The following is a 21,972-nucleotide window of genomic DNA, read 5'->3' as shown; positions in this document are numbered from 1 at the left end:
CCACAGGTATTGTTTTGTGGGCATGGCACCCTGAGGGGAATACCATGCCGACTTTGGCTTTTTCTTCCCACCAACACACACAATCTGCATTGGTAGTGTGTATGTGTTAAGTGAGGAGTCCCTGGCGGTGGCACAACACATGCTGCAGCCGTTAGGGACCCCCTCTGGTCACAGGCCCGTTGTTACCACTGGTACCGTTTACAAGGGACTTATCTGTGTGCCAGAGGTGTGCCAATTGTGGAAACAATAGTACATTTTTAGGGAAAGAACACTGGTGCTGGGGCCTGGTTAGCAGGAGCCCAGCACACAGTCAAGTCAGCATCAATATCAGGCAAAGTGTGTGTGTGGGGGGGGGGGGAGATAACTGCAACAAGTGCCAGTTTCCTTCATCCTTGTAACCTCCAAAAGTGCAATCGCCCATGTAACAGGGTCGATGTCAAGCAAAGCACACGACTTCTGCCCAGCGAGATCGCACTGCGCAGGAAATGAAAAGATAAAGTAGTCCAGAAACCAGCTGAAAACACGGAGCCTCGTATGTTTTCAGTAGTTTACTGGTGCTCTCAAGGAGGGCTAAACACCGGAAAAGGCATGACGTATGCATGCCTTTCACAAAAGGAATCAATCGATTTTTAAATGGCAAGCCCACGAACTAGTGAAACTGACGGGTGTGACATGGGTGTGGTTAGAAGCCCACAGAGAGATTACAACCTGGTCCAGAGCGCTTGCACCCACCCAACCCTAAAAATGGCATCTGAGGATATGGCACATAATTATGGACTTTGATGCAGTCTACCTCTGCGTGATTAGAACTAAAGCTCAGGTATCAAATTTTCTAATACCATGCCTGTTCAGCCATCCATGCACCAATATGTCACTGACTTAAATCGCAAAATGCACTACCTCTTAAGGACATTTTTATGCCCTTACTGCTTTATTGTGTTTATGGGACGTTTTATAGGAGTTCTTATGTTCTCAGTGCTCTTCCTTACCACAATACTGTCTGGATTTTAAAGTTCTGCTTTGTAACTAAAGATATCTTCTTAAGTGACTGTTGGCCATCATTAGATGAATTAATGTAGGCATAAAAAAACTATTATTCGTAGTGTATGTTTTTATTTATAGCGTATTGCTTTTACTGTATTTTCAGGACAGTACGATGGAAAATCAAAACCTTTACCAGAATACCATGTGAAGATTTCAGGATTCGATGAACGGGTATGGGAATTTCTTTCAGGGGAGATATTATTCACTCAGATAGTTCAGTTCAGCTGTATCAAAGTATGGTGTACAGCACCTCAAAAATACAAATTCTGTATCTTTATTTACGCCAAAATAATTAACATAATCCACATTTGAGTGTCATGCCTTCATTTTAAGTTGTTGTATTCTTATTGTGATTCACACCTCATGCAATGTCTCATATGTAGTTACAATATGATTGTTGTTATTTTCTATGGATAAACTATCATTAAGGAAGGTCATTAAGGAAGGTCCAGAACTTTATTCTTAAAGGTTTGTGGAATGAGAAAAAATGTCGGGTATCTCAAAATCGTAAAGAAACCACTTGTTTGTGTTTAAGGTCAAAATTATGAAGTCCATTCGAAAACCAAAACGTATAATTATAAGAGGGGATGACGAGAGGGAGTACCCGTTTCTTGTAAAAGGTGGCGAAGACCTGCGGCAAGATCAAAGGATAGAACAGCTGTTCGATGTCATGAATATCATCCTTTCCCAGGATGCTGCTTGCAGTCAAAGAAATATGCAACTAAAAACATACCAAGTGATACCAATGACAACCAGGTAACAGACTGCATGTGAATACGTTTACTCCCTCTTGTTAAATAGAAGTGTGCCAATTCCTGAAATGTCCTGTCTGACACACAGTCCTAGGTTGTTAGATTTATTTAATCTGTGACGCTGTTTTTCTTTGATGTTTGTCTTTGCAGAACTTCCTTACCTACCCATTTTTACTGCACCTGAGAGGAACTCAGATAAATTCAGTATTAGTGCTTATATTCATCTTCTTTCACTTGCATGGATGTCAGCCTAACTAATGAGACTTTGATCTAGTTTTCCCATTACAAAGGTGTGGTGTGTTCCTAAACCCCCATAGAGGTTTCCCCGGACCCATGACATAGTCATTTTGTCTCCGCTTGAATTAGTTATTTTACCAAAATTTCTTACAAAACATTTTTGAGCAGAGTGCGGGGATTTCTTCCCCCAGCACAACAGGGATCAAGCCACTCTGAGCATGTTGAAAACATAGGTTGATCACAGACCCTTATGACATCCTTCTTTAGTGACTCAGCACCGAACACAACTACAAGTCCTCCAACAAATACTCCTTAAATCACCTGAAAGAGACAAGGCAGCAGGATTGCAAATTCTAAAGCACAAAGCACAGGAGGCGATGGTCGGTCCCAGTCCTTTTCAGCCTATACAGGTTTGTCCAAAGCAAAGTTGAGGGACAAGTCCAAGAAAAAGTATTAGAAGTCCAAACGAAACTCCTCGGATTCTAGACATTCCTGTTCAAAAGGCCCAACTCCAGGTCAGACATCTAGCTCTGATCTTGTTCTGATTCTGGACCCAATATGCCCAAAGTCTCCCAGTCCACTTATGAATCCACAGCAAATCAAAGCCTTCAAGGGGGCCATGCTACCGCACTGGTTCTGGATTACTCTGTCACACCCTTAGGCCCCATAAGCTTACCTGGGTCTGCAGTTTGGATTCTGCCGGCCGTCCTCCCCCAATGCCTACTGGCCCCAGACACACAGTCAGCACCACTTCTGGCATCAAGCCTTGCCTGGTTTCTTTGCTTGAGGCCCTTCTATTTGTTCTCTTATCATCAGCGCTGTCCAGACTCCAGAGGCACTACTTCCTAGATCACACTTAGACTCTGGAACTGTCTCAAGTAAGGGTGCGTCCCATATCATGCTGCACTACCAATGGAGATCAAACTCAGTAAAAGGAAGATATTTATCCAAACCCCATGCCTCTACTGCAATATTTCAGGAGATTGGAGACTCTTTTCAGCTGGTATTCTTAAACTCTACAAGGCCTTCAACATATTCCCAGTGAGGAAGATGATAATGAGGTGACAAGACCACTTCCTCCTGCCTGATTATACTTATACTGGCTTGTATCTTTCTGTTCAAAACACCAGTGGCTTGGATACATCTCCAGTGGCAAACTTGATGTTTCTCTTATTACATTGGACCAGTGGGTCATTCAGATTGCTCAACAAGGTTATGTCATTATCTTTCTGTGCACAGCCTCTCATGATCTTCCGGTTTTCCCTCAGATGTCAGCTGATGAAGTTTATCTTCTATCCAGAGAAGTGATGTTTCTCACAAAGGGTGCAATTGAAATTGTACTAAAAATGGAGAGAGGTTTGGATTGTTATTGCAGCTATTTCCTGGTACACAAGAAATATAGGGACCTAAGATTATTTTTGAAACTCAGAATATGAATGTTTCAAAATAGTGACACTTGTTCAGGTACTGCTGGTTATACATCCTTCTGGTGCGAAGTTATTCTTGACCAAGGCCTGTAAGGTCATGCCAAAACATCACTTTTCTCCTTCAGTTTAGTCTCCTATGAGGAAACAATCTCAGCAAAGGTCTTGACACAAAAAACTTCAAACAAAGGAGAAATCATCTTCCTTCAGGAAACAGCCCCATTCCCAGAACCATTCAAAGTGTTAATACTGTTCCCTGCTGTCAGACTCTTTCTCACCCTTTGAGCAGATTCTGAAGCTGCCTAAAATTCAGCCAGAATCTCCAATGCTGCTCTCTCTGTGCAGATTGAGGTCTAACCATAGGCTATGTTGGACATCTTTAGTATGATTCTGGCACCCTCTGTACTGTTCCATTAGGCTTAGCAGCTCTGACCATGACTCTTTTCCCCCTCTCCCCCCTGCAAATCATGGCATCCATATACTTTGGCCTTGGCACCTGAAACGTTATGACCATGGCGTCATTCCTGTCCACCTGGAACCATCCATGACGTTACCCCAGAGCTGATCTCAGCACCACACAAGGCATCAGTGGCGCTGCTTTCGAAGTAGCCTTAAATTATCCAGATAGCACGCAAGAAGGTCAGAACTTGCTTTGAGCAACAGCCTCCTCCAAGTAACTATAATTGTCTTGAATGGAGAAATTATTTGGCTCCAATTCCGATGCCATAACCATGTTTAATAAAGATTATGGACATGTGAAAAAATATTATTCTTAGACTGATGATCTGCCTCCTCCTCCTTACTATAATCCTGGCCTTTATCTGGACTTAACAAGATGCTAGTGCCCTATGTGACCCTCCAGAAGGGGACCTCCCTCACCCTTTTGGGACTCAGACAGAGGAAGTATTCTACTTTGTACAGTTATGTGCAAAGCTAGAGTACCTCTGCATATATATTTGCCCTTTAAAGAATCCAACATTTTGAGGGAGACATTCAATCTACTTCAGTTGCTCCAATTGTTGAGACTGTGCCCTACCCATCTGATAGAGACCTCCAGCCGTAGATTCCGTACCTTAGAATATTCTCACCATCCCCATCGTCATTCCAGATTATGGTCCAGTTCTGGCACCAGCTGGGACCATGCTATCCAGATCGGAGCCAGTGCCATTTGCATTTGACTGGCCTGGGGAGGAAAATGAATGGAAAGAGTCTGAGGACCCTTATGCACACTAGCATCCCTTACATGAGAATAACTGGTATGAGGAACTGGCAGAGACCAATTGGCTAGACACCTCACCTGACACTGGCATGGTCTCTCTTCTTACATTAGCTGGGGAAGAGGGAGCCTCTTTTGCTGTGGTGGTGTGTAGGCCGGCTGAGATCTTGGACCTTCAGCTACCCTCAGTGGCTGTCTTGACAGGAGTGCTTCAGCTGGGAGTCTCCCCTTCTGAACCTTTACTCCCCTTTAATGAAGCCCTTACCAACATCCTGTCGGGGCCTGGGCTATGCGCAGGACAACTGCTGCTGCCATCACCCCGCTCCTGGGGACCCCAGTTTCCTTTCCTAGTACCCTACCCTGGAGAGCTTTGTGGTCCAAGCCTCCACCTCTAAGATCCACCCTTGAATGTATGTTCTCCTCTCCACTGGATAGGGAATCCAAGAGGCCGTTGGAACCTTTGGCAAGAGAATGTTCTCTTGGTCGATGCGTGGTGAACACCACGTTCCTTTTGGGACAATATTCCCATACAATCTGGGATTCGGTTGCTTAGGTGCTGCCTGGGTCTCGGAGGAGGTGCGATCCATCCTCTCCCAAGCTACAGCTGATGGGAGAGAAGCAGCAAAGTTCATCATACAATGTGGACTGGATACAGCTCACTCACTGGATAGAGCTATTTCATCGTTGGTGGTCTTGAGGCTCCACGCCTGGCTGAGAACCACTGACTTTTCAGGAGATGCCCAAACTTTGCTTATGGACATGCCCTTCAATGTCTTTAATCTTTTTGGATAGAAAGCAGACTCCGCCCTGGAGCGCTTTAAGGACTGTAGAGCTACAAGTAGGTCCTTGGGCTTGTTTGTGGCCCCTTGTCTGTCTTCCTCCCTTTTCGGGGCCACGGAAGGGGTGTCAACCGCGTCTATACCCTCCCAGCCACCTCTGCCAACAAGCTTCCCAGCCTTTTTTATGCCAAGGGCACGGGTCTCCTAGACCACATGGGACAGGTAGCCAGAATTCAGACCATCCCTTGGCAGCCACAGTCACCAAACCTTTTTGGTTTGCCTTCCAGTCATCATGGGCATCCAATGGGGGGCAGGATACGCCTTCTCCTGCACCACTGGTGGATAGTAACATGAGACCGGTCGGTTTTGCAAATCGTTCAAAAGGGCTGCCCCCTCACATTTGTGACTACTCCTCCACCCATGCCACCCACTCATAAAGAACTGGCAGAGGACCATCTCTCCTTGCTCCATCAGAAAGTGATGGCTCTCATGACCAAAAGAGAATGCCGGCATCAGAAGTAGGTCATAGTTGCAATTCCTGCTGCTTTGTGGTGCAGAAGAAGGATTGAGGCCTTCGTCCTACCCTATACCTGTACCTTCTCAACTCTTGCTAAAAAAGGAGAAATTCAAGATGCTCATGCTCACCCAAGTTTTGTCTGCCCTTGACCCGGGAGCCTAGATGGTAGCATTGGACTTGGTGGATGCATATTTCCTCATCCCTGTCCTCCCTGCCCACAGGCGTTACCTGTGGCTACCGGTGGACTAAGGGCACTTGGTTTGCCGTGCTCCCCTTTGGCCTTACCAGTGCCACTCAGGTGTTCCTGAAAGTGGTAGCAGTGGTTTGCAGCTTGTTAGAAATGAGGTCTCTAATTGGCAGAAGTATACACCCTTGTCTAAGTAGGGACCACAATCTGAGTCAAGGTAAGTCACACCAAATCCAAATTATCCTGTGCCCACCCTCTTGTAGCTTGGCACTGAGCAGTCAGGCCTAACTTAGAAGGCAATGTATAAAGTATTTGTTCAATAAATCATACAGTAACACAGTGAAAATACCTCAAAAAAACACCACACAGGTTTAGAAAAATAGATATTTCTCTGAAAAAAATAAGTTAAAAACGATAAAGATTCAATAAGCACAAGTTGAAATATCACTTTTGCAAGTTTAAAAAGTGTCTTAAATCTTAGAAATCAACAGTTGTCTCTTGATTACACAAAGTACCTGGTTTGCATTAAAAATAACACGCACGTAGACTGCAGAGGAGGAGATGCGTGGAAAAATAAGGTGTGCGTTGGATTCTCCAAACACGGCACAGACTTTGCGTAGTTTCTTTCCACGCTGCAAGTGGCTTGCCTCATTTTTCAGCATGCAGTCTTGGTTCCTCACTGCGATGCAGAGATCTTTTTGACACCCAGGGACAATGCAGGGAAATCCTTGATGCCCTGTAAGCATGCACTGGCATTTCGTCAATCGTTGAAGTTTCTGTCGCAAGGCAGGCGCTGCGTCAAATTTCCACCCGAGAAGTCGGGCTGCGTTGTTCTGGTTTGGCTGGGGGGCGATTTCTCAGTCGCAAGGCAGGCTGTCCGTCGTTTCCGGCAGGTCATGCATTGATTTTCAGCGCACAAGGAGTTTTTTGAAGAGTTGAAGTCTTTTTGGCCCTGAGACTTCAGAAAACAGGAGGCACTTCTTTGAGAGCAATTCTCAGCAAAGTCAGAGGCAAGCAAGACAGCAGGGCAGCAGTTCTGTAGGAAAGTACCATCTCCCTTGGCATGCTAGCCCCATTTTTCACATGTATGTCAGTATGTTTTTCCCTGTCTCACTGGGATCCTGCTGGTCAGGACCCCAGTGCTCATAATTTATGGCCTAATGTGTATGCCTGTGTGGTGCCTAACTTTGTCACTGAGGATCTGCTAACCAGAACCTCAGTGTTTATGCTCTCTCTGCTTTTAAATTTGTCACTGTAGGCCAGTGACTTCATTTACCAATTTTAATTGGTATACTGGACTCCCCTTATAAATTCCTAGTATATGTTACCTAGGTACCCAGGGCATTGGGGTTCCAGGTGATCCATATGGGCTGCAGCATTTCTTTTGCCACCAATAGAGAGCTCAGACAAACCCTTATACAGGACTGCCATTGCAGTCTGCACAAAATAGTGCACACACTATTTCACAGCCATTTTCACTGCACTTCAGAAACTTATAAGTCACCTATATGTCTAACCTTCACTTGCTGAAGGTTAGGTGCAAAGTTACTAAGTGTGAGGGCACCCTTGCACTAGCAAAGGTGCCCCCACATAGTTTAGGGCCATTTTCCCAGACTCTGTGAGTGCGGGGACGCCATTACGCGCATGGCTATATATAGGTCAATACCTATATGTAGCTTCACAAGGGTAACTCCGAATGTGGCGATGTAACATGTCTAAGATCATGGAATTGTCCCCCCATTCCAAATCCGGAATTGGGGAGCCAATTCCATGCATCCTGGGGACTCCACCATGGACCCCCAGTACTGCCAAACCAGCTCTCCAAGGCTTGCACTGCAGCTACAGCTGCTGCCACCTCACAGGCAGGGTTCTCCCCTCCTGGGGTCTGGGCAGCCCAGTCCCAGGAAGGCAGAACAAAGCATTTCCTCTGAGAGGAGGGTGTTACGCCCTCTCCCTTTGGAAATAGGTGTTACAGGATGGGGAGGGATAGCCTCCCCAGCCTCTGGAAATGCTTTGAAGGGCACAGATAGTGCCCTCCTTGCATAAACCAATCTACACCGGTTCAGGGAACCTTTCTTCCCTGCTCTGGCGGGAAACTGGACAAAGGAAAGGGGAGTGACCACTCCCCTGTCCATCACCACACCAGGGGTGGTGCCCAGAGCTCCTTCAGTGTGTCCCAGACTTCAGCCATCTTTCTTTGCAAGGTGTGGGGGCACTCTGGAGGGCTCTGAGTGGCGAGTGCCAGCAGGTGACGTCAGAGACCCCTCCTGATAGGTCTATACCTGATAAGTTAGCCAATCCCCCTCTCAGGGCTATTTAGGGTCTCTCCTTTGGGTTCTCTTCAGATTCTGCTTGCAAGTTTCCTTCAGGAATCCTCTGCTACAACTGCAGACTCTTCTGACCTTGAATCAACCGCAGCCTGCTCCAAGAAATGCTGTAACTGCAACAAAGTGTCTACAAGAGACACTTTTCTTCAGCAACCTCAGCTCCAAGTCAGCAACTGCAACAGTTTCCAGGGTGTGCACGCTCTGGGGACTCCCTGTCTTCATCCTGCACCAGACGAACCGAAGAAATCTCCAGTGGAGTGACAGAGTCACTCCCCTGCTCCAACCAGGCACCTTCCAAGGCGATGACTGGTACTCTGGGACTCCTCTCACGGCGACTAACGTGCTCCTAAGGACACAGAGGGTGGACATCATCGATATAGACTGTCCTGAGGTCCTGCTGACTCAATTTGGAGGAGGTAAGACCTTGCCTTCCCCGAGAACGATGGTACCCCTGTGTATTGTCTTCTTCGCCTCCTGAGGCCTCTGTGCAGTATTTGCAAAATTCCTTCGTACACAGTCTGGCCCAGGTCCCCAGCACTCCGCACTGCAACGCTCAACTCACTGAGTTGTTTTCCAGTGGTGTGGGACCTTCTTTTGTTGTGCTGCATCAACCGCATTTTGCACCTCCTTTGAACACAGATCCTGCGTCTTCTGGGGGCGCTGGCCGGAATCCTGAGGGCTCGCTAAAGTACTGTGAGCCCCCTCTTCCTTCTCACACAGAGTTGAGGCCCCCAGGTCCCTCCTGGGTCCATCCAGCGCCATTTTGATGAAAAACTCACTTTTGCCGTAGCCAAGGCTTGTTGGTGCCTTCCAACACAAAATCTCGTCTGCAAGGATCTTCACATTGTGGGACATATTTTGCATCACGCAGGAACCCCCTGGCATCTTCCTAGGGTGCATTTCCACCGTCTTCGACTACCTGGGGACTCTTCTTTTGCACCCTCTTCTGGGTTGGCAGGGGCACCTGTCCTTTCTGGAACTTCTTTCGACTTGTGTACTTGGTCCCCTTCCTTTGCAGGTCTTCAGGTCCAATAATCCAGCAGTCATTCTTTGCAGACTTGGTTGGCTGCTGCAAAATCCCCAAAACGAGGTGTAGTGTGTCCTAAGGAAACTTGCAGTACTTTACTCCTGCTTTTCTGGGCCCTGGGGTGGGGTAATTTACTTACCTTTACTGTATTCTAACTCTCCCAGCGATTCTGCACACCCTACACTTGTCTAGGGGTGAATTCATGGTTTACATTCCACTTTTTTAGTATATGGTTTGTGTTGCCCCTAGACCTATTTTCTCTCATTGCATTCTATAGGATTTCCTACTGTTTGCGTTGCTCTATGACTATTTACTTGTCTACTTTTGGTGTCTAGTGTATATATTGTGTATGATACTTACCTCCAGAAGGAGTATTGTCTCTAAGATATTTTTGGTACTGTGTCACCCAAATAAATACCTTTATGTGTAGCGTCACAATGGTAACTCCGAACATGGCCATGTAACATGTCTAGGATCATGGAACTGTCACCCCAATAAGATTCTGGTATTGGGGGGGGTGACAATTCCATGCATCCCCGGGTCTCCAGCATAGAGCCCGGGTACTGCCAAACTAACTTTCTGGGGTCTGCACTGCAGCTACTGCTGCTGCCAACCCCTCAGACAGGTTTCTGCCTCCCTGTGGCCTGGGCAGCCTGGTCCCAGGAAGGCAGAACAAAGGTTTTCCTCTGAGAGAGGGTGTTACACCCTCTCCCTTTGGAAATAGGTGTGAGGGCCTGGGAGGAGTAGCCTCTCCTGGCCTCTGGAGATGCTTAGAAGGGCACAGATGGTGCCCTCTCTGCATAAGCCAGTCTACACCGGTTCAGGGATCCCCCAGGCCTGCTCTGGCGCGAAACTGGACAAACAAAAGGGGAGTGACCACTCCCCTGACCAGCACCTCCCAGGGGAGGTGCCCAGAGCTCCTCCAGTGTGTCCCAGACCTCTGCCATCTTGGATGCAGAGGCGCGAGGGCACAATGGACAGCTCTGAGTGACCAGTGCCAGTAGGAGACATCAGAGACCCCTCCTGATAGGTGTTTACCTTTCTCAGTAGCCAATCCTTCTCTGTGGGCTATTTAGGGTCTCTCCTGTGGGTTTCTCTTCAGATAACGAATGCAAGAGCTCACCAGAGTCCCTCTGCACTTCCCTCTTCGACTTCTGCCAAGGATCGACCGCTAACTGCTCCAGGATGCCTGCATAACCGCAACAAAGTAGCAAGAAGACTACCACGCCGTGGGACATCTTCTGACCAAAGGAGAAGTTCCTGGCACCTTCCGTTGTTGCAGAATCTTCGGCTTCTTCCACCCAGAGACAGCCCTTTTGCACCTTCATCCGGGGTTTAGTGGACTCCTGCCCCCCTGGACTCTTGCGTGACTCTTGGACTTGGTCCCCTTCCTTTACAGGTCCTCAGGTCCAGGAATCCGTCTTCAGTGTTTTGCAGTCAGTTGTTGTCCTTGCAGAATCCCCTATCTCAACTTTACTGTCTTTCTGGTGTAGTATGGTAACTTTACTCTTACTTTGCAGGGTATTGGGGAGGGGTATCTTGGACACCCTTAGTGTTTTGTTACACTCCCAGCGACCCTCTACACACTACACTAGGCCTGGGTTCCATTTGTGGTTCGCATTCCACTTTTGGAGTATATGGTTTGTGTTGCCCCTAGGCCTATTTCTCCCTATTGCATTATATTGTGATTCTACATTGTTTGCACTACTTTTCTAACTGTTACTTCCCTGGTTTTGGTTTGTGTGCATATATTTTGTGTATATTACTTACCTCCTAAGGGAGTATATCCTCTGAGATACTTTTGGCATATTGTCACTAAAATAAAGTACGTTTATTTTTAGCAACTCTGAGTATTGTGTTTTCTTATGACATAGTGCTATATGATATAAGTGGTATAGTAGGAGCTTTGCATGTCTCCTAGTTCAGCCTAAGCTGCTCTGCTATAGCTACCTCTATCAGCCTAAGCTACTGGAACACCTCTAATCTACTAATAAGGGATAACTGGACCTGGCACAAGGTGTAAGTACCACAAGGTACCCACTATAAGCCAGGCCAGCCTCCTACAATGTGAAGTGTCTAAGATTGTGAAATTGAACCCCTAATCCAAATCTGGTATTGTGGGACCAATTCCATGGACCCCCAGTACTGCCAAACCTGCTCTCTGAGGTTTCCACTGCAGCCCCAGCTGCTGCCACCTCACAGACAAGTTTCTGCCCTCCTGGGGATTGAGCAGCTGAATTCCAGGAAGGCGGAACAATGCATTTCCTTTAGGAGAGGGGTGTTACACCCTCTCCCATTGTAAATAGGTGTTACAGACATGGGAGGGGTAGCCTCCCAGAGCCTCTGGAAATGTTTTGAAGGGCAGAAACTGTGCTGTCCCTGCATAATCCAGTCTACACCGGCTCAGGGAGCCCCAGTCCCTGCTCTGGCACGAAACTGGAGAAAGGAAAGGGGAATGCCCACTCCTCTGTCCATCACCACCCCAGGGGTGGTGCCCAGAGCTCCTCCAGAGTGTCCCTGGCGTTAGCCATCTTGGAACCCAAGGTGTGGGGACCCTCTGGGAGCATCTGAGTGGCCAGTGCCAGCAGGTGACGTCAGAAACCCCTCCTGATAGGTGTGTACCTGGGTAGCTAGCCAATCCCCCTCTCAGGGCTATTTAGGGTCTCTCCTCTGGGTGTTTCCTCAGATTCGGTTTGCAAGACTCCTCCAGGACTCCTGCATCTTCTGTTTCAGCTTCTGACTGTAAGATCAACTGCAGACTGCTCCAGGAACCGCTGTAAATGCAACAAAGTATCCTGGAAGGCTACTGTGACCTGCAACTTCAGCTCCAGCCAGCAACTGCAACAGTTTCCAGGTTGTGCACGCTCTGAGGATTGCCTGTGTTCACCCTGCACCAGAAGAACCGAAGGAATCTCCCGTGGAGTGACTGAGTCACTTCCCTGCTTCAGCAGGTACCTCTTTGCAACGACAACCGGTACTCTGGGACTCCTCTCCTGACGATGAGCGTGATCCCTGGAACACAGGTGGTGTACCAAGTGATCCTGACTGTCAAAAGGTCCACCGTCCAAATTTGGTGGAGGTAAGGGCTTGCCTCCCCGTGCCAAACAGTACCCCTGTGCATCGCATCCTCTGCAGCTCCTTGGGCTTCTGTGCACTTCTTCCAAAAGTCCTTCGTGCACAGCGTAGCCCAGGTCCCCAGCACTCTATCCTGCGACACTCAGCTCCCTGAGTTGTTCTTTGGCGGCGTGGGATCCCTTTGTAGAGTGCTGCGATGACCACACTTTGCAACTCCTTTGTCCCCGTGCCCTGGGACTTCTGTGGGTGCTGCCTGGTCTTCTGAGGGCTTTCTGAAGTGCTGAGAAGCCCCCTCTGTCTCCTCAGTCTGAGTTAAGAACACCAGGTCCCTCCTGCGTCCGGGTGGCTCCGCTTTGACGCTAAACGCATTCTTGCGTGAACTAAGGCTTGTTGGCGGAATCCAGCAACGCAGACCGCCTGCACCCAGTGACTCGACGTGGGACATCTCCTGCACCAAGCAGGAACCCGCAGCTATCTTCTTTGGTGCATTTCTGTACTTTTCTTCCAACCGGAGACTCCACTTTTGCACCTTCTTCCAGGTGGGCAGGGGCACCTGTGCTTCCTGGACTCTTCATCAACCTCTGGACTTGGTCTCCTCTCTCCACAGGTCTTAAGGTCCTGGAATCCATTTTTGGTTACTTGCAGTCTTGCTTGGTGCTTGCATAATCTTTCTGCACGATTTCTAGTGTGTTCTGAGGAAACTTGCTGTACTTTACTCCTGTTTTCCTGGGCTCTGGGGTGGGGTATTTTACTTACCTTTGGTGTTTTCTTACACTCCCAGCGCCCCTCTACACACTACACTTGCCTAGGGGGGAATTCGACATTTGCATTTCACTATTTTAGTATATGGTTTGTGTTGCCCCTAGGCCTTTTGTAACCTATTGTGTTTTTCACTGTTTGCATTATTTTCTTACTGTGTACTTACCTGATTTTGGTTACTAGTGTATATTATGTATAATACTTTCCTCCAGTAGGAGTATTGTCTCCAAGATATTTTTGGCCTTGTGTCACTAAAATAAAGTACCTTTATTTTTGGTAACACCGAGTACTGTCTTTTATTGTATATAAGTACTGTGTGACTATAGTGGTATTGCAAGAGCTTTGCATGTCTCCTAGTTCAGCCTTGGCTGCTCTGCTACAGCTACCTCTAGACAGCCTAAGCTGCTAGACACTGCCTACATTTCACTAAGGTGGATCCCTGGACATGGTATAAGGTGTAAGTACCTCTGGTACCCACTATAAACCAGGCCAGCTTCTCACACTCCCTTTCCCAAAACTCTGTATTTCACCCACAATTGGCACACTGGTGCCCCCTTATAGGTTCCTATTATATGGTACCTAGGTACCCGGGGCATTGGGGTTCCAGGGGATCCCTATGGGCTACAGCATATATTTTGCCACCCATAGGGAGCCATGCAAAGGCATCTGAAGGAGTGCCATTGCAGCCTGCTTGTAAGGGTGCAAGCACCCTTTCACTGCCATTTTTCACTACACCAGGTCACTTAGAAGTCACCCCTATGGTGGGCCTTCTAGCCCAGAGGGCAGGGTGCAAAGTACCTGTGTGTGGGGGCACCCCTGCACTTGAAGCGGTGCCCCCACAAACTCCAGGCCCTTTTTCCCAGACTTCGTGAGTGCAGGGACGCCATTTTATGCATGTACTGGACATAGGTCACTACCTATGTACAGCTACATAATGGTAACTCCGAACATAGGCATGGTTTGTATCAAACATGTTGGAATCATACCCCAAGGCTTTTGCATGCTTTGGTTGTATGATTCTGTGCACTCTGGGGACTCCTTAGAGGACCCCCAGTATTGCCATTACAGCCTTCTGAGGGTTACGAGGCAGCCCAAGCTGCTGCCACCTCCCAGTCCGGTTTCTGCCCTCCTGTTGCTTTAGAAGCTCGAGCCCAGGAAGGCAGAACAAACGATTTCCTTTGGGAGAGGGGTGTTGCACCCTCTCCCTTTTTAAGTAAGTGTTACAGGCTTGGGAGGGGTAGCCTCCCCAAGCCACTGAAAATGCTTTGAAGGGCACATTTGGTGCCCTCCTTGCATAAACCAGTCTATGCCAGTTCGGGGACCCCCAGTCCCTGCTTTGGCGCAAAACTGGACAAAGGAAAGGGGAGTGACCACTCCCCTGTCCATCACCACCCCACGGTGAATTCAAAGTTGGCAGGAAACTGTGGGAGCATCTGAGTGGCCAGGCAGGTGACGTCAGAGGCACCCTCTGATAGGTAGGTAACTCGTTATGTGACCAAGCCCCCTCTTTGGGCTATATAGGGTCTTCCTCTGGGGTGGGTCCTTAGATTCGGATTGCAAGACTCCAGCAGCAATCCTCTGCACTCTCCACTTCAACTTCTGACTGAAGAAACTGCATCTGGACGCTCCTGGACCCGGAAAGCTGCAAAAAAGACGCAAGACATATTCTGCAACTTTGTATCCACGGCTCCTTACAGCAACTGCAACATTTCCCCGGTCGTGCATCCTCTGAGGACAGCCCGTCTTCAGCCTGCATCAGAAGGAATCTCCCTTTGGGTGAAGAAGTCACTCCCCTGCTTCTGCAGGCACCAACTGCAATGACGACCAGCTGCGTGCATCCCCTCTCCTGCTGAGTTGCATGGATCCTGCATCACAGGTGGTGGACTGAAGTGGTCCCGACGGTCCTCTCTTCCAACTATCCAACTTGGATGGAGGTAAGCCCTTGCCTGCCCATGCAGTGCATTGGACAGTGCACTGCGTCCTTTGCAGCTGCCAAGGCTTATTGGCATCCTTCCTCCAAGAGCTTCAGGCATCTTGAAGCTCCAGCCCCAGCACTCCTTCCTGTGACGCATAACTCTCTGAGTGGTTCTCCGGCGGCGTGGGAGCTTTTCTCGTTATGCTGCATGGGCCTCTTCTGAGACTCTCCTGTCCCCGTCCTGTGGGACTCCTGTGGGTGCTGCCTGGGATTCTGTGGGCTCTCTGTGTTGCTGAGTGCCCCCTCTGATTCCCCCTCCTGGGTAGATTCCACTTGGTCCTGCCCTGTCCCCGGCAGCTCCACTTTCCGCTAACCACAAGTTTTGTGTGTGCCAAGGCTGGTTGTCTGAACCTGACGACACAAACCAGACTGCAATTCTCCTTCCAACGTGGGACATCACCTGCATCCTCCAGGAACCCGACTTCGTCTTCTTGGGTGCAGTGGTGACTCCATCACTGGTGGTTCACTTCTTGCACCTTCATCCTCATCCTCTTCTGTGCTTCTTGGACTTGGTCCCCTTTTTCCACAGGTCTTCTTGTCCAGGAATCCACTGTTGGTGTCCTGCAGTCTCTTATGGGTTTTGAAACATTCTTCTTTACTTCTCTATGCGTGTTCTGGGAAACTTACTGTGATTTTCTCCTGTTTTCCTGGTCGCTGGGGTGGGTTTTGGTACTTACCTTTGGGCTTTCTTCGTACCCCCAGCTCCCCGCTACACACCACACTTACCTAGGTGGGGGACCGACTTTCGCATTCCATTTTTTGAGTGTATGGTTTGGGCTCACCCAAGCCTATTTCTCCCTATTGTGATTTTCACTAATTGCCCTGTTTTCTAACTGTCTTTATCCCTATTTCTGCATATTAGTGTATATAATTTGTGTATTACTTACCTCCTAAGGGAGTATAGCCTCTATGGTATTTTTAGTATTTGTGTCACCAAAATAAAGTACCTTTATTTTTGTAACACTGAGTGTTTTCTTTCATGTGTGTGAATACTGTGTGGCTACAGTGGTATTGCCTGGGCTTTGCATGTCTCCTAGATAAGCCTTGGCTGCTCATCCACAGAAATCTCTAGAGAGCCTGGCTTCTAGGCGCTGACCACACCACACTACTCTACACTAATAAGGGATACCTGGACCTGGTAGAAGGTGTAAGTACCATAGGTTTCCACCACACACCAGGCCAGCCTCCTACAACACTGAGCACAGTCGAGCTCAGGAATTTCCTTCTGCCCCTATAAGTCCAGGGTATTCAGGCAGTGATTCCAATGGTGCAGGTGCATTCCTGGAAGATAGTAAGTGCATCTCTAAGGCTTCATAGCATTTTGGCAGTTTGCATACTCCACAGCAGCTGTACAAAGTTTCTCTTGTGGGCTCTTCAGTAGAATTTTGAAGTTCTGGTGGGCTCACCGTTAAGGCAATCTGACCAGTGTGATCCAGGTTTCCGGGGAGACAGCCCAAGATATTCAGTGTTGGCTCCTCAAGCACAATTGGTCGAGAACCAGAGCTCTTTCCCACCCAGAGGTAATAGTGGTGACAGGCACTTCCCTGCTCGGCTGTGCTGTGCTGGACAGGTCATCTGGGGAAGGTGGAAAATCAGGCAGCTCTGGTCACCGGCGAACGACTGGTTCCACATAAGTCTGCTGAAGTTGCAGGCAGTTCATCTTGCTCTGAAATTCTCCCAACCATGCATCAGGGATAGGCTGGTGCAGGTTCTCACAGACATCACCATCATGTAGTACTATAACAAGAAGGCTGTTTGGATTGGGGTCCTTGGTTCTGTATCGAAAGTCTCTGCACCTTTAGAGGTGGCTGGAAGTTTGGGGCATTTTCCTGATTGTTAACTACCTGGCAGGGTCGAGAGTGCCAGAGCTGATAGACTGAGCAGATGGTGTCTGGAAGGACCATGCGTGGCGTCTTCATCTGCAGTTGGCTCAGGATGTCTTGCAACTTTGAGGACAACCCTGGCTAGATCTCTTTGCCATCATCAAGAACGTGCAGTGTCAAATGTTTTAAGCATTGGAGTTTGTGACATAACACTTGAGATTCAAACTGTAATGGAACAGAGGAATCATGTATTTTTGTATCCCATGCCTCTCTTGGCTAGAGTTCTGAAGATCAGTAACAACTAGGTCCAGGTTATCCTGGTTGCTGTAGACTGAGCTAGGGGATTGTGGCACCCGGACCTTCTGGTCATGAGCATCTATAACCTGTCAGGCTGCCACTTCACAAGGACCTCCTTTCTCAGCAACACTTGCGCCCGAATCTGTGCAATCTACACCTCAATGATTGGAGATTCAGCAGTGGTACTTGATCCACTACTTGAAAGGGGTGGAGGTCATCCTTGCTGCCTGGCACCCTTCCACAAAGTCCATTTATGCCAGGTGCTGGGACAAATTTGTGGCCTTGTGTGGTGTTGACAGGACTGATCCTTTATAAGGAAAGCTTTTGAACATTCTTTTGTTTCTATTATTTTTGGTCTAGCAAGTTCTTACGTTGAGTGCTATTCTAGGTTGTTTGTCTGCCCTTTTGGTCTTTTTGTTGCCGGACCTAATTGCCCTTGTTTAAATTACCTCTTGTTAAGAGATTTTTTAAAAAGGTTTGGCACACATCTCCCAAAACATTTGTGAGGCTCCAGTGGGACTTTAGTTTGGTCTTGACATTTGTCATGTGTATGCCCTTTGAACCAGTGCACAGGTGGTCAGTACATCTCCTGACTTTAAAGACCTTTTTCTTCCTTGTGGTTACATCATTTCTTCGCATGAGTGAATGTCAGGTACTTTAAATACTACCAACATGTCACCTTTTTCCTGGAAAAGTTGGTGCTTAGGACTCAGATCTCATTCTTGGCAAAAGTTGTGATTCCCTTCCACTTTGGGTAATCCATCACTCTCTCTGTGTTCTTTGCTACCTCTCATCAATCGAAAAAGGGGGAGAGGCTTTTCCTTCACTGGGCCTCAAACGTTTTTTAAGCTTTTACATTGGTCGTACAAAGAACCATCAGAGTTACCTACCTTCGGTACCGCTCTTTCTGTTGGGCACTCAAACCACTGATTCATCATTGCCATCCTGTGTCTCTCTGCCACAGATTGATGACTTTTTAACATCTAAAAAGATCCCAAGTTATGATTTGACACACTGGCACCAATTGTTCACACTCCTTCTTAGGGCACAGCAAGGGAAAAATAGGAATCTGGCATCACTGGTTCTTTTATGCGAGACTGTGCTGTTGCTTCAGAGGCGGTGTGAATTCAGCACGGAGCTGCACAACTCACCTCGCCGTGTGTGGGAGCACTGCTGCAAGGTTTCTTGGTCTAGTCTGGAACCTGGGGATATTTCTAAGGTGAGGAATCTGAGGGTAGATAGAGTATCACAGCGGCGGCCGCTCACTTAGGGCAGAGGAGCGTCACAAACACACACCCATCTCCCCGCCCCCACCCTCCCACGCCCTGCTGTCCCCGCCGCCAAAAAGGTGAAAAATATAATGGTAATAAAATGCATTTATTACCATCTTATTTTTCTCTTTCCTCAGCCGAGCTGTATTTCAGGCAGGGCCACTGCTTCTGACTGGCAGCAGGGGAGTGATGCTCACTCCACCAGTTTACACTGCGCATGTCAGCATGTCATTTTGGCCATCCATCTTGCGACAGCCAGCCTGACATGCGCAGTGTAAGCTCCTCCATTCAGATGTCTGAGACAGCTGAGTGGAGAGCAGGCACAGGACCCCCGTGCCTGCTGGAGCATCAAGGCAGCATGCTCTACCCAATCCTGATGCTGCTCTCATGCTGCTAATATTATAAGCAGCATCTAGATTAGTGTGAAGACTTCAGTTGCTGCACTCAGAGTGCTGAGGTACTGTACGAGAACCGGAGGAGGCGAGCCAGAGGAGGTAAGTGCATTTTTATGTTTCATTTTACCTCCCTCCCACATGCGGCTGGTACCCTAAATATTTGGTTGGTTGCCTCACCAAATGTTTAGGTTACCAGCCGCCACTCGAGTAGCCACCAAAAAGACTTTTACCAAAGGTAAGTACCTTGTTCTTTTAATATCTGCTTCGTTAATCCAAATTCTTTGGCACTAATTCATGATGTTCCCTGTTACGGTAGCTAACTCTTGTCTTGATTACAAACCATAGCACATTTTGGGGATGATGTTCTTCAGATATCATTTCTGTGATGTGAAGGCTGATATGACACCTTTAAGCAAATGTAGCATTGCTATTTTGGGACTCTTCTGATGGAAAACACGCAGGACGATTTATCGATTTGTAAAACATGTTGCATTTAAATCAATTTTTCCTATGATTACTCATTGCCCTCCTACCTTGCTTTTTCAGAGAATGTTTCTGTCCTATGTATACTCTATTGTCTTCGCTAATTTCTTGCTGAGTGTTTTATTCTTCGCATCCCACAGAGTTCTGCTGACACAATATGGTGCTCTGACCTTTCTTGACAGACTCTTCTCTTCCATCTGACTGAGGTATTAGAGGCTGAGGTCCTCTTGATAATTTGACACCCTCTGAACAACTCAAACAGAGCCGAGCTACCCCTTCCTTAACTTCGACATCTTGCAAATATATATTTGTATCCGTTAGTCAGTCTCTCAGTCTGCTCTTGGCATTGTGTAGGCATTGTGTAGTCTTGCTTACCTTTAATTCCAGTATGGTTCATCTTTGTAGCCCTTTGTCTACTTTTCAAGGCTTCAACAACACCCCTTCCCACTCACATGCCTCAGTAGAATTTGCTCACCCAAACTGCTTTAACAAATGGTCAAAACTGACCAAAATTCATATGAGAAAAGGAATTGTTTTAAGTTACTAATTGGGCCTACTGGCTTTTTATCATAGTAGAACTATTTTAGATGTTTGGTTCGGTCTCCAATTCCACACAGCGGAGAGAGAATGAAGAAATAAGAATAAGGAGGTCAAAGACTTGCCAATATAGGCAAGGCTGGTGTGTATAATTGGTGGGTGTAACTGCCTCTTTGCTTGGTAACTTCTTCAGTCCCTTGATTTCCAAATGTGAGACTCTTCAGATGGAAGCTTTGAATACAGTTAATTTTCCTGTCTGTAGATTTCAGCACTAGCATGGAATTAGCTTCGACATAGGTTTAGTGAGTTTGTTTTTTAGACGTCTCTCGACATTTGTATTTTCCCTCAAACTTTAATACTTTAATGGGGTCAGTATTGACAGGCTTTTTGAAGTATGGGGGTGAAATTAATTTGAACTACCTCTGCTCACAACAGGAGCGGGATCTCATATTGATGGCAAGTGCCACCGTCCCTGTGTTGGTTTCTCAAAAAAAGGATGGATTAACTATACTTGGTTGACCCTGCAACTATAAATTTGAAACTCACTAACAATAACACTGAGAATACTGTGTACGTTGTCATTCATAATTTAAACAATTTAACCATTTTCTCTGGAATAATATGGCCACCACAATTAAAATGATGATGAAACTTCGTCGTGGTTTCAGAAAACATGCTTTGAGTCTCCATGACTTGTTGTTTATCTTTTCAGAATTGGTCTTATCGAATGGCTGGAAAAAACATGCACTTTAAGGGATTTTCTACTGAACAATATGACGGAGGAAGAGAACGATAATTATTTAAGGTGAGAGTGTTTCATTGTAAGATTTAGGGCATTCCTTCTGTAACATGAGGCACATATCCATAATTTTCTGTTGGTTTTATCCTCATGAATGATTTTCAGATTGTTTGCACAGACGTTAAAAGGTCTTCTGAGAATTGGTTTTGTCATTCAGTGTATGAATTTTATTATGGTCTGTATGCTGTGGGTATACATCACCTTAGTTAAAGGAGAGAACCAAATACCTCCACATCATTTTGTGTGTGTATTAGTAGACACTAAAAACCTCATTGACTGATTGTAGGAAATCAGCCTCTTTCTAACATGATTAACCCCACTTTTGGCCTGCTTGTGAGTGTGTGTCAGTGTGTTTTTACTGTGCCACCGGGATCCTGCTAGCCAGGACCCCAGTTCTCATAGTTTGTGGCCTAATGTGTATGCCAGTGTAGTGCCTAACTGTGTCAGTGAGGCTCTGCTAACCAGAACCTCAGTGCTTATGCTCTCTCTGCTTTTAAATTTGTCACTGTATGCCAGTTACTTCATTTACCAATTTCAATTGGCACACTAGACCCCCCTTATAAGTCCCTAGTATATGGTACCTAGGTACTCATGGCATTGGGGTTCCAGGAGATCCATATGGGCTGCAGCATTTCTTTTGCCACCCATAGGGAGCTCAGACAAACCCTTACACAGAACTGCTATTGCAGCCTGCGTGAAATAGTGCACACAGCCATTTTTACTGCACTTAAGTAACTTATAAGTCACTTATAAGTCTAACCTTCACTTGCTGAAGGTTAGGTGCAAAGTTACTAAGTGTGAGGGCACCCTTGCACTAGCAAAGATGCCCCCACATAGTTCAGGGCCATTTCCCCAGACTTTGTGAGTGCGGGGACACCATTACACGTGTGCACTACATATAGGTTAATACCTATATGTAGCTTCACAATGGTAACTCTCAATATGGCCATGTAACATGTCTAAGATCATGGAATTGTCTCCCCATTCCAAATCTGGTATTGGGGAGCCAATTCCATGGATCCTGGGGGCTCCACCATGGACCCCCAGT

At 47.2% G+C, this 21,972-nt stretch overlaps 1 protein-coding gene across 2 annotated transcripts in view; it reads left to right on the top strand.

The window, feature by feature from the left end:
* The window catches only part of PRKDC (protein kinase, DNA-activated, catalytic subunit), a 2,139,921-nt gene that overhangs the window by 1,892,517 nt on the left and 225,432 nt on the right, over positions 1–21,972 (top strand). For both annotated transcript variants that reach the window (XM_069220133.1, XM_069220131.1), the window contains 3 exons: positions 1,148–1,215; positions 1,580–1,800; positions 20,838–20,930. In XM_069220133.1, coding sequence (XP_069076234.1) covers positions 1,148–1,215; positions 1,580–1,800; positions 20,838–20,930 — 382 coding nt within the window. The remainder of the gene's footprint in view (positions 1–1,147; positions 1,216–1,579; positions 1,801–20,837; positions 20,931–21,972) is intronic.

The sequence above is a fragment of the Pleurodeles waltl genome, chromosome 2_2 (assembly GCF_031143425.1).
Source record: "Pleurodeles waltl isolate 20211129_DDA chromosome 2_2, aPleWal1.hap1.20221129, whole genome shotgun sequence".
NCBI lineage: Eukaryota > Metazoa > Chordata > Amphibia > Caudata > Salamandridae > Pleurodeles > Pleurodeles waltl.
This window is presented reverse-complemented; position numbering and strand designations above follow the sequence as displayed.